The sequence below is a fragment of the Pygoscelis adeliae genome, unplaced genomic scaffold (genome assembly GCF_000699105.1).
Source record: "Pygoscelis adeliae isolate BGI_AS28 unplaced genomic scaffold, ASM69910v1 Scaffold38, whole genome shotgun sequence".
NCBI lineage: Eukaryota > Metazoa > Chordata > Aves > Sphenisciformes > Spheniscidae > Pygoscelis > Pygoscelis adeliae.
This window is the reverse complement of record NW_008825614.1, coordinates 16886420-16898488: the sequence shown is the minus strand read 5'-3', so window position 1 is coordinate 16898488 and position 12069 is coordinate 16886420. Positions and strand designations below refer to the sequence as shown.

General features: G+C 41.5%; 1 protein-coding gene across 1 annotated transcript in view; it reads left to right on the top strand.

Annotated features, from left to right (window-relative positions):
• Positions 1 to 226: 226 nt before the first annotated feature.
• The window catches only part of NFYB (nuclear transcription factor Y, beta), a 17426-nt gene continuing 5583 nt past the window's right edge, over positions 227 to 12069 (top strand). Inside the window, exons 1-4 of the mRNA XM_009332957.1 lie at positions 227 to 291; positions 8775 to 8868; positions 9366 to 9496; positions 11316 to 11513. Of these exons, the coding sequence (XP_009331232.1) occupies positions 8775 to 8868; positions 9366 to 9496; positions 11316 to 11513 (423 nt within the window). The 5' untranslated portion in view covers positions 227 to 291. The remainder of the gene's footprint in view (positions 292 to 8774; positions 8869 to 9365; positions 9497 to 11315; positions 11514 to 12069) is intronic.

Below are 12069 nucleotides of genomic sequence, written 5' to 3'. Positions count from 1 at the left end.
GGCCCGGCCCCCGCCGCCGTTGTTGTTGAGACCGAAATTTCGTTGAAGATCTGGCGGTGTTTTGCAGGGATAAGGAGCGTAGGGCGAGGCCCCGGGATGTGGTGAGAGTGCCCGGGTGACCGTGCGGGCGGCCCGATCTGGGCACGGCGCTTCGAGGAGGGAATAACAGGCAGTGGTCTGCAGGTGGGCTCCGGCAGAAAGTTCCCAGCCGGTGGGCGGGTACAGGTGTGCGGCCTCTCTTCCCCACAGGTACGGGAGGCTGCCGCGTTCAGCACGGAAATCGCGGCCAAGGTGATTAACAATAAAGTTGCTAAATAACTGGGGACGCGTTGTCTTGTTCGATTTGAAAACAAGGAGTCGTGGTAGATGGGGTATCTATGGAACGGATGCGAGCTAGGTGCAAGGTAGACTTTGAGGCTATTTGTGTAAGTAGGAAGGTTTCCCCCCCCCGTGCCCCTGCGCTGGCTGCCGTTGCATCATTGAAGGGCATGAAATCAGGAAGTGAGATCGATCGGCTGGCACAGCCGAGCAGCATGGACGGCTTATCCCATAACACACATGGCAGGTAGGAGAGAGACAGGACTCCGTCATTCTCAATGTCCTCACAACTGTTGTGTGTTCAGCAAAAGTGTTCTTGGGCATACCTGTGTGTGCCAGCCACTGCTCCATCCAGAAATTATGTAGTTGGTGATCCTGAAGAGTATTGTGTAGGTTATCCACAGACAATCATATTGGAAGATAAAAAAAATGCATGTGTTCTAGTAATGTTTCTGCACCTATTAAGGTAGACTGGTTAAAGAAGCCTTCCTAAGTCCTGCTGCAATACTGCAGCAATAGAAAATCAGTCAGCTTCTAGCTTTACCAGTTTCTTCGAGGCTTAACCAAAGCGATTTTGTTCTGCAAAGAACTGTCATGTAAAAGCTACCTAGTGTGCTTGGATTGCTTTTGGGAGGGCAAAATAATTGATAACAATGACCCGAACATTTCTAGGCAGTGAGGGACGTAGAAATCTGGATTTCAGCCCTTGAATGGGTTCTCTTGTATGTAGTAGCCTTTGTTTATCTTGCTGATGGAGGGAAGTTATTGTCAATTAAAAAGAAAAAAAAATTGCAGCTTTCTCAAAAGAAGCTCAGGCAAAATAGTAGCGAAAAGCAAAATGGAAGGAGCTGCTTTGGGCATTATTCACAGTCTGGCTTTAATTGGCTTGCACGAATGGAGAAATGGTGTTTACGCATAATCATTAGCGTAGCGTTCCTAAACAATAAGCTTAGCAATTACTTTTTTTTCCCCCCTTTGCTTATGTGGCCTATGGCATGACAGTTATAACATTAAGGGAGGATCCATATGTAATTCTCTGGGAGACCCATGGTGGTTTAATCTGAATTGTTATTTATGAGGTCTGTGTGAGTTGTCTGTGCTCCGCATTGAGCGGTTGATTATATATGGTCTTGGCTGCTAGCGTTCACAGCTATGAAATTATATTTGAAAGAAGTTGAGAATACTGGATATTACTCTTAATATTTGACAGTTACAGCAGTTCAAAGTTTAATAGATAACCTCTTACTTGTGGTAATAATTACATGAAGGGAGGCAGTGTACAGAAATTGAGTGAGAAAGTGTTCAAGATACTGTGAAGATATGTGAAACACTGTGAAACTTTTAAAGTCGGATATCTTTTGTCAACATGTAAAAAAGGCTTGCAAGACTCTTCCTTTAGTGCTTTCAAATGCAAATCTCTAATGTCACTTCACCTTTAAAATTTTGCTTAGAAAGAAACTTGACTTTTCAGTACGAGTTTTGCAATAGTACTTTAGAGAAACATGGTATTTGGAAATTGATGTTTTAGTGGCAGGATGCTTGTAAAAAGTGCAAAACATGACTATATATATGCATACTAAACAACACGTGTCAATAACATCGGTAGAATAAAAGGAAGTGTCAGCAAATTTGATGATTTTGACTGAAAATACTGGCCTGTCCTGAACTAGCTTTGTAAATCTCTTACTTGCCCTATTGCTTGAGAGGAATAAGCTTCTTGACACACTTGACGTACTACCGCAATGAAGGAAGAACATAACCAACTTACAAATGTTATAAAACTTACACAAGAAAAGGCAGGATTTATGGATTGCTGCTTTAATAAACAGATAAGCTTAGTTTATCACAAAAAATGCTAGAAAAGCATTAAAAACTTAATATGGAAAGGTAATATGGGGGCTTTCAGTCAGTGTTGCAGGAGGAAGGACGTGTTGGTGCAGTCTGTGCAACACTGCTGCCCTCTTCCAGCTTCTGCAAAAGCAACAAAACTGCCACTGTTCATCTTGATTTTTTCCCCTCCAGCTTCTCCCTTTTACTGCTGAAAAGGAGAAGGCATGGAAACTCAGTTTCTCCTGCTTGCTCCATATCACTGATCCACTCCTACTTGATGTAAAAATGTATGCGGAGGTAGTCCACCCATATATATTGCAGGTAACCATACTTGTAAACGGCTAGCCAGCCTAGTAAGGAGCCACCACATACTCTAGCGCAGCTGGATCCATGCGGAGGGGACTTGTGGCTGGTGACATCAGGGCTCGTAAGATGTGCCATAAAGTTCATAATGCTGATACGTGGAAGAGGAAGGGCGAAAAGGCCCTGTGTGTATTTCATAAGGGAAAGGTTCCCTCCCTGTGGTCCAGGGGAAGGAGCCTGGTACAGCCTAGATGCTAATGAGCCTTAGTGATGCTGTCAGGTCCTCTCAGCATCAGTCTCCTTCTCCTGATGTTACTCTGCTGTGGGGGAAAACACTGAATGTGAGCGATTAGAGGAGCCTGAGATGGAGACAGTGCAGCATCTGTTTGTGTTCTAGGCACGTGCTAAGGGGTTTTAACTTTACTTTTTTGTGGATCTTCTGGAATGATGTCCCGTGAATGCATTTACCAGTCGGTGTTTCTTGTTTGAGGAGACATTGCTTTGCTGTCAGGTGAGAATTCAGTGGGAAATTAGGTTCTCCAGAAGTAATTGAAAAATACAAGGAAATTAAAATTGTATTTTCAATTTAAAATTATTTCTGTATTTCTGTTTAGGAGCAGCAAGTGAGGGTGCAGAAAGCTCAAATAAAACTTCATTGCCTCTGCTGTTATGTACTGCTTTACATCTCTCATGATAAGGTGTGGTGGCAAAATTAGTCTACAATGACTGATGTGGTTACTACTTACAGCTTTAGTTATAATTTCTGTCCTGCTTCTGTGGCAGGGACAATACTGTGGAAAGTGTACCAAGTGCTTCAGTTCGTATCGTATTCTGCTGTCCCTCTTGTAAGGTAGTAATTTTGGGAGACAGGGTGGATAAATACCACGTGAAGTACTTAAATCACAAGAGGCCTTTGGTTCCCCCTCAAGAGACTGGTTTTGCCAATCATTGCCAGATAACTTCCCCATTCTGAAGACGAAATCTTGTTTCTTTGATTCTATTTTTTGCCTTTTATACTGATCTAAGTTTTAGACCCTTCCTCTCCTCAGTGCTAATAGGTCTGGGCTTGTTATTCTTCTTTAGTTATTATTTAGCTGAGCCGCTGATACTGCTCTTTTAAGAGAGCTCTTAGGATTAAACAGGATGCAAGATTTACTTTGAGATACTGAGGTTTTATTAATGCAGTATAGATGTATTCTAGGAACAGTCTGAGTTGTGGGCAGCTGACAGAAGCTTTTTTTTTTAAGCATCCTCCAGAAAATTTTCTACCAGATGTCAGTGTAAACCTGTGTGTTCATTCACTTGCAGCTTATCATTGAGTTTTCTTTGATGCCATTGATCTGAAATGTTTCCCTTGGAACGTATTTCTCAGGTTAATTTCCCTGTATCCATTAATTTGTATCTCCATTTTCATTAGAGTTTAAAAAAAAAAAACCCAAACAGAAAACCACCACCAGAAAACTTTGTGCTGCTGCTCTGTATTCAGGTGCTTTTTGCAGTGTATCACTGAATATTTGGGTTGAGTGTCTGGTACTTACTTGGTTTCTCTCCCTTGTTGTTGATGAAAATCAGATGGCGGCATGGTCACCTTAGAGACTGACATGTTGCTTCTGGTATGCTTAGCTCTTAGTCTTGGTTCAGTCAATATGTGTATGCGTGGAGGAGCTTTAGTGTTTTCTTAGCGCTAAAGGTGAAGGGTAATGTACAACATGCAATAAGTGCTTCTTGCAGGTGTGTGCAGTATGTGCTATTGGATCAACCTGTTGGAAGCCCTCCTCCCTCCTGCAGTTCAGTAGCCGTGCAGGTGTAGGAGACGCTGTCCTGCACTAAGAGGCATTGCAATGTCTGCATGCTGAAACGGCCATGCAAGTGGGATATATAATCTGCAAATAGGTACTTTAAAGAAAGTTGTTAACGGCTCCAGGGGTTAAAGCAAAATCTGAGAGGAGAGTTTTTGCCCGTCTGGACCTTTGAGGATTAGATCTTCCAGGATTCTGCCTGTTCATGAAATTCAGCATCTACTTCCATCCAAAGAAGTAGCTCTTCCTACTAAACGTGCCAGAGCAAGAACTGTTGTCCTTTTAGTCTCCCAGTGAGTGACTGCAGTTACTGTAGGCAGGGTGTTGTTTCTATGGTACGTTGGACTGCTGCCTTTTTAGAATAACTTCAGGGACACTGAAAGTTTCGTTTGTTTCACGTTTTTGGTTTTTGTTTGGGTTTTTTTGTTGTTGTTTGAAGGGGGGGATTAATTAGCAACAGTGTATTGAGAGCAGTGTTTTCTCATTTTCTGAGCATTGTATTGTGTTGTATATGTTACAGACCTTGTGCTGAGCTGACAATTGGATATGCGGTGATTGACTTGTGTTTTGAACATCTGAAATTAAAACTGTAATACTTGAATGTGTAACTGTGTTTATTATGAGATGACTAGGATAGCAGTGGCCACATTTTTCAGCGGAGTCATGTTTGTGTCATCCATCGGGCTCAAAGAAATATTAGTAGAGTGACTAGATGGTATATTAATTGCAGTTGCTATATTTGGATGCCTAGATCTAGATTTGAATTAAGTGACAAAATTAAATCTGACTGAAATTCTTCCATCAAACTTATTTGGATTGAAGTAGTGTGTAGAGATGCTGCTCCTTTTCTTACCGCGAGGCCAGCCAAGCAGTGGAAGAGGCTTGCAGGGTGGCTGGGCAGGCTCCGTCCGTATGTCTTCAAGACATGGCTGTATAAAGCCCTGAGCGACCTGCTCTGAGCTCGGAGCTGACCCTGCTTTGAGCAGAGGTTGGACTAGAGACATCCTAAGGCCCCTTCCAGTCTGAATTATCCTGTGATCCTGGATTAGGACCTGGTTATGGTAAGCGTTATGCAGAAGCGTGTTATGCTGTCTGTAATCCTCTGTCCCAAGGTTGTCCTGGCAGCTAAAAATCTTTCTTAGAGTAATACCCACGGAAGTAATTTCAGTTGATGTTAAGCTGTCAGTGCCTGTTTTCTTTATCTGAGATAGATCTGCCTCCTTCTTTTGCAAGCCTTTTCCTGTCAATTTTGCTAATCGCTATTTTAGATTCATAATGTTGATAAGCTTCCACTCAAATTCTCACTAATTGTGAAATAATGCATACTGTAAGTAGATACGGAAATGTGCACACAGAAGAGAATAAAAGCGAAGATAGTACCTGGAGGATGCATTAGTCTAATATGGCCAAAACTGTCTACAGATGCAGTGGAGGTTTAAAAGAGATTCAAGCAGGAATTGTCTCTTGAAGGTGAGCTGGGCTAATGAAAGCAGGATGGTTTCTTAAATAATATTGCTGGGTCTTGGCAATAAAGATTCAGGTGAGGTAGCCTGCAGGACGGGTGAGCAGAAACAAGTGAATTATCACATCACTGCAGAAATTTGAAGAATATTGCAATCCTGAAAGAAGGAAATGTTTTAGAAGATATGTTTCGTAGAAAACTGAAAAAGGAGAGGGGAAGAAACATCAAGGCATTTAAAATAGTACTGGGGCTGAGTAAACTTAATGCTTAAAGTTTGTGGAGACCCTAATTCTGAGTTAAATTCTAGTAGGAATCAGAGAGCCAAAACTGAGACCAAGACTGCCAGAAAATCCGAACTTAATTTTGGAGGTAGCTTTTGGGATTTACCAGACTACAGAACATTAATTGCGTCAAATTGCAGTAGAGAAAGACAGACACAACTCTCTTAATGATGGGTGATGCAAATTTTGGTGATCTTGACATGCAGGATTGCGATATCCTTGCATTGTCATTACAGCGAGCTGAGTAAGCAAACTGCAGACCCTTTGGAAAATTGAAAAGCGAAGTTAAATCTCCCAACAAAGAGTCGGCAAAATGCAGACAAAACGACTTTATGTGGAAGTTGGCACATGGAAGGCTAATGCTTAAAATGCTACCCTTCCTTTGGGCAGAGCTGCTGTGTAAGAAGTGAAACCGTTTTACAAAAGCCCATCAAAAGGGACCAGAAGCGCTTTAAAAAAAGCTGTCTGTGTGTAATATTCTGTATGATGAAGAAGAGGTGGAAGAGGTTTTTCTTTCTCTTGAACAGCTTCTAAGGCTCCATCCAGCCGTTTGTAGTATTGCCTTGAATGCGAGCAGTGCTTGGGTTACGTGTGCATCTGTGGCCAAACGTAGCATCGGATGTTGCCTAAAGGTTTGAAAGCAAAACCCAGCCCTGTGGCCACAGGCAAAGTGCAGATAAGAGAGAGGTTAAATTGCTCGTATTTCTGGGTAGGTATAAAAGTAGCACAAGATAGCTTCTCCCTCCCTCCCCCTCTTCAGACTAACGGTTCTGGAAGAAAGCGAGCTGCATGGTCTCACCGGCAATGACCACGCAACCCTTTGGGGCAGAGGTTGTTTTCCAAAGGCACCAGGGTACCCGCACAGCTGGTGTAGGTCAGCCAGTGAATCAAGCCGGGTTCTGCCTCCCACGGGGCTGTGCATGTATCTCGTCAGAAAGGCCGGCTGCTCGGGTTGGAAACAGCTGGGGTGGGAAGGGGGAAGGATGGGAAGTGCTGGTCCAGAGAAGGAACTGCATGAAGTGTAGAATGGGAATGGAAGAGCTAATTTTCTAGCAAACAGGTAAATAAGCAAATGCTAACAGAGCTGTTTGATGTTAAACATAGCCAAGAAAATGTGAGGCGAAGGCGAATCTGGTGCTGTGCATCTAGATGTGTTAAAAAAAAAATCTTTGGATTTGTGTGCCAGTGTTGAAAGAGTTTGCATGTGCTGGGCACCCCTTCTCTCTCCCTAATTTCTGCGTTGTTTCCTCTCTGCAAAAGAAGCATTATTAAAGCACATGACTGCAAAAATACAACCTTACCTGGGGCAGGGAGGGGAAGACATTTTGGAAGCATGGGAGCTAAATGTTCTGCAAAAGTATATTTTTAATATACTAGTTTTCAAGACACCTGCAATGGGAAAAAAGTCAAGATTGTCCAAAAGTTTTAAAAAGCTGGAGACTTGAATTCAAATTTAAGTTTGGCACTGCTAAAATAGCCCCTTTGAAAGTTAAACTTGTCTGCCGTGATTCTGTATAGGTCTGAGCTTTCTACTGAGCACCTGGTGATAGCGTTTAAGGAAATTCATTATTCCTGTAAAAAGGCAAAATGTAATATGGTAACAGGTTAGATGGGCTGGAGCATTTGCTATTGCAAGAACGTGCGTGTTGCATATGGTGGCAAAATGTGGGTGCAAAAGGCAGTGATGTGTTGGGTTGCTGTTGTGGCAAGTCTGCGCTAAAGAGGTGTGAACTTCCACGGGACATAGGAGGCATCTTCACCTCTCGCCTCTGCAGAACGAGGAAGTGCAAGATGTGCGATGTCTCCAAGTAGTGAGACAGCAGGCTGCTGAGGAGTCTCTGGGCCACAGCCTCTGTTCGGAGCAGCACTGGGAGACCTTCACAAAGTAGATTTTCTAGCAAACGTTGAGACTTACCAGCAAATGGCTGCTGATTCTCTCAGTAGTTTTGCCCCTGTTGGAAGAGGGAAGGCAAGAAGGGCAGGCTTCTCCCAGACTCCTCCAGCTGAAACGTGGTTGGTGCCTCCCAGGACAAAGGTCCCTAGCCAAGGAGGGAAGTGCTGGCTCTTTTGGCCTCTCTCCTTCTCTTGGCATTCAAAGTACCTATTAAACTGTCACCCCATCTCTAAAGCCCCAAGGAGAAGACTTCTTGTTGGCCACCACATAAGAACATTGTGAGAGGAGCACTGAGGGATACCCAGAGGAGCGAGGCGGGGCAGGACCAGGGAAAGCAAAGGAAAACACAACTCAGAAGGCACCTAGGAGTGACTGGTGCCTCAGGGAGGATGAGGATGCAAAGCTGGTCCTGAGGTCTGGCTAGAAGTTTGTCAGTGGGCTTGACAAAAGCTGTTTGGGTGGAGGGTAATGGTGAGTGAGGGATACGCTCTGTGTAATAATAGTAGGTAAAGCGTTCAGTGTGCAGTGGGCTGGTGTTGGGTTTTGCGGGTTGTTCAGAGAAACAGATGCCTTGACCTGTTCTGGTCAGACTTGCATGGGAATGACATGAGGTTGCTATATATAGGCTGCATGAACCAAACGTTTTTGCACACGGTCTGTGCCTCCAGCTGAATTTTTGGGGAAGATTCGCAAAACAGTTTCACTATTTCCACTGTCAATAAAGCTCGGTAACGAGAGAGGGGATACTGTTCTCAAATGACAAAATATTTATACTTTGTATAAATTGGTCTCATAGTTCCAAGTTGATTAAAGTGCTGTTTTTCAGCCGTAGCTATGCTTAACGGTGTAACAAACATACCTGAAAGGTTTCCTCCTTCTGGTTATAGATGGATGGTGATAGCTCCACAACGGATGCTTCTCAGTTAGGGATTGCTGGAGATTACATTGGTGGCAGTCACTATGTGATACAGCCTCATGATGGTAAGAAATGTTACAGTAAATATTACTATTTCTCTGTGTGTGTATATATATCTATATTTCCTTCCAGTTCTTTTATAGTTCTCTGCTATCTGCTCTCAGGCTAAGAATGTGCAATTGTTTGTATTCATAATGCCTCACTGTATAAAGCATTTTTTCTGCAGTCTGAAGGTGGGGGTTGGATTTTTCAATGTTGACACTGAGTCTTTTGGGGTGACGACAAAAAAAATGTCTTAGGAAACAATTTGTATTTTGACATGAAATTAAGAATGCTTGGTGTTCAGCAGCCACATACATTTCTATGCATAATATAAAGATGATATTGAACACCCATAAAGGTACCCTGGTGTTACATCTATTTTTTTTAATTATTTCTACAATGTTAGTATGCTGGGCTTTCACAAGTTCTTCATCCTTCAGCGTAAGATTTTAAACTTGCCTTAATTATTGCCTGCTGTCTATCAAATACAATTTCTGTTAACTTTTCTTTATTTCATTAGACACAGAGGACAGCATGAATGATCACGAAGATACAAATGGCTCAAAAGAGAGTTTCAGAGAACAAGATATATATCTTCCAATTGCAAATGTGGCAAGGATAATGAAAAATGCCATACCTCAAACAGGAAAGGTAAGTCTGGTAAAGAAGGCGTATTAATGAGTTTTAGTCCTTCCTCTAAGTGAACTTGAGTTGGTAGAACAGTACATTTTTCCAAATGATCCTGGTTTATTGGAGAAAAGCCTTTTAAAAACAAAACAAAACAAAAAAAAAACCAAGCAGGAGGTGGTTGAGACCATGTCCATTTTTCTTAGGTTTCTGAAAGCTTTTAGTAACTGCCATAATTAGATTATCCACAATGGTGCTTTTCATAGGGCTTTCAAGAGCTTTCTTTTTCTAAGATGTGTTCTCTGAAATTGTTATAATGGGTCAGACTTGGTGACAATCCCATATCAGTAGGAATACTTTCTATGCGATTCTCATGTGAAATTTAATCTGCTTTTATTGAGGTATATAAAATTTGGAGTAAGTGAACCATTTTGGATGAAATAAAAATCCATTCCTCATCCTGGCTTGTCTTCCATTGCTCGAATCTTTACATGTCCAAATGCCAGAATGACCTAAGAAGTCTGCATTACACCATGTAGCAGATAAGACCAGATGTTGAAAGACTTGTTTTCTTTCTTACTTCTAAGAATAGAATTTTTAATCCATTCTGCTGAGCTGGTGATTGTATAAGCGTTTGACTGTTGTACCTGTTTATCTTAAACCTTTGCAGGGTTCCTATTACTTGCTGTTTCTCTATTGTATTCCACTACAATTCCTGCCCCCGTAACATTTCCTCTAGCTAAAGCGGATTTCTCTTTTTTCGTTTTTTAAGATCACTCTAAATAGAAGCAAGACATATATCTGCTTGTACTTTCACAGTGTTCAGGGCTTTCTGGAGATCTGGGTGTTACATTTATATCTATGCTGTGAAAATCTCTTCACTAGTCCATATTGTCATAAATTTTTAGTGATCGAGATGAGATTTTTCTCAAGAATTTAGCATATGGGATGTCAAGCTATCTTGAAAAATCAGGGAGGTTTTTGTGAAAAACTGCAGGGGAAGCTGCTGGCTGATGAGTACTTCTGAAAATCTCGCCCTGTGTCTCTGAAAATATCAGAGGAACTAGTGAAGATTCTACATACGCTTACTGCTTCATTATTTTTTTTAAATACAGATAGGTGGTTCTCATGTGAAGAATAAGAATCTTAATTATTATAATCTTTCAGTTGGCTCCTGTCAGCTTCCCAAATAATAATGAGTAATGGTTGCTGTTATTTTAAGTCAGGTAAATTACTTTTGTCCAGCTGAAAACCATAATCAAATTTACTTACTACATTCTTGCCTGGGGCTTATGTTTCTTCATTTGAATTCTCATTTGGCAAATTTATACCAGAATATTAAAGCATTAGAGAGGCTTGCTGCTAGGCATATATTCTAGTCCCTGAATCTGGTCAGGATAAAAATACTTCTCATTGCAGAATTTGTGGGAATGTACTGCAGTGGAGTTGGAACTGCTGGGTCTATTAAAAGGAAGGTGGAAGTGGGCTATGACATTGTAATGAACAAGTTTAAAGAGGAGGCGTAGGTAAGCAAAGTAAGCAATACTGAGATGCATCAATATGTAAAAGCTTGGACAGAACACAGTTATGACTTCAGGAGATCCTGGCAGTTGGCTGTGTTGCTTGAAATAGTAAAACTTATGTTAAAATCATGTCGCAGCTGTGCTTACATAGAGCAGTGATGACATCCAGTGGTTCCCTCACATACAGGTGTTGCCTAAATGGGTCTTGTCACCAGGTTTTGGGATGTTTCCTTTATTATCTAGTGTATTCTTTTGGGGTTCTTTTTTTTAATCTTCTTGCGTCTTGATTAATCACTTTATTATATTTTTTTCCTTACTAGATTGCTAAGGACGCAAAGGAATGTGTGCAAGAGTGTGTAAGTGAATTCATCAGCTTTATAACATCAGAAGCAAGTGAGAGGTGTCACCAAGAGAAAAGAAAGACCATCAATGGAGAGGATATTCTCTTTGCCATGTCTACCTTGGGGTTTGATAGCTATGTTGAACCTTTGAAGTTATACCTCCAAAAATTCAGAGAGGTTGGTATATATTTCAGTATTTCCTTATTTATTTAACCTGGTTGTGTTTATCCTTAGCTCCCTGTCATTGTAATTGTACAAAGGTTAACTTGCACAGTGTCTCACAGCTATTGTCAGGGACTAATGTAATGTTTAAAAGCATTCCAGAGGATATCAAGAGAAAAAGAAGTAAGCAAGCATTTTGATTAGACTTGCTGATTCAAAGTAGTTAAAGTTTTCAACTGAATAAATTCTCTAATATATTGCTGGTAGTAAATCACTCTGTTCTTTTTAAAGGTGCCTATTAAGAATACTTAATTCGATCTTTGGGTTCAATCAATAAAACTGTACTAGACTGCATCCTCTGAGGAACTGGCCTAATGCCTATTGTTTGTCTGGGCTTGAGATCTGCAAAAGAAAAAGTTGTTTTTCTCGTGTCGGCATAATGATTCACATGGAAGGCTACCTGCTTCAATGGTTTTTCTTAATCTGTTTTTTTAGCCTGTCCCTCAGTTTGCTTTTGATACCTAGTACATGCTAGGCATCCCTTCTCTAGCAGAGTGTGATTTCCGCCCCC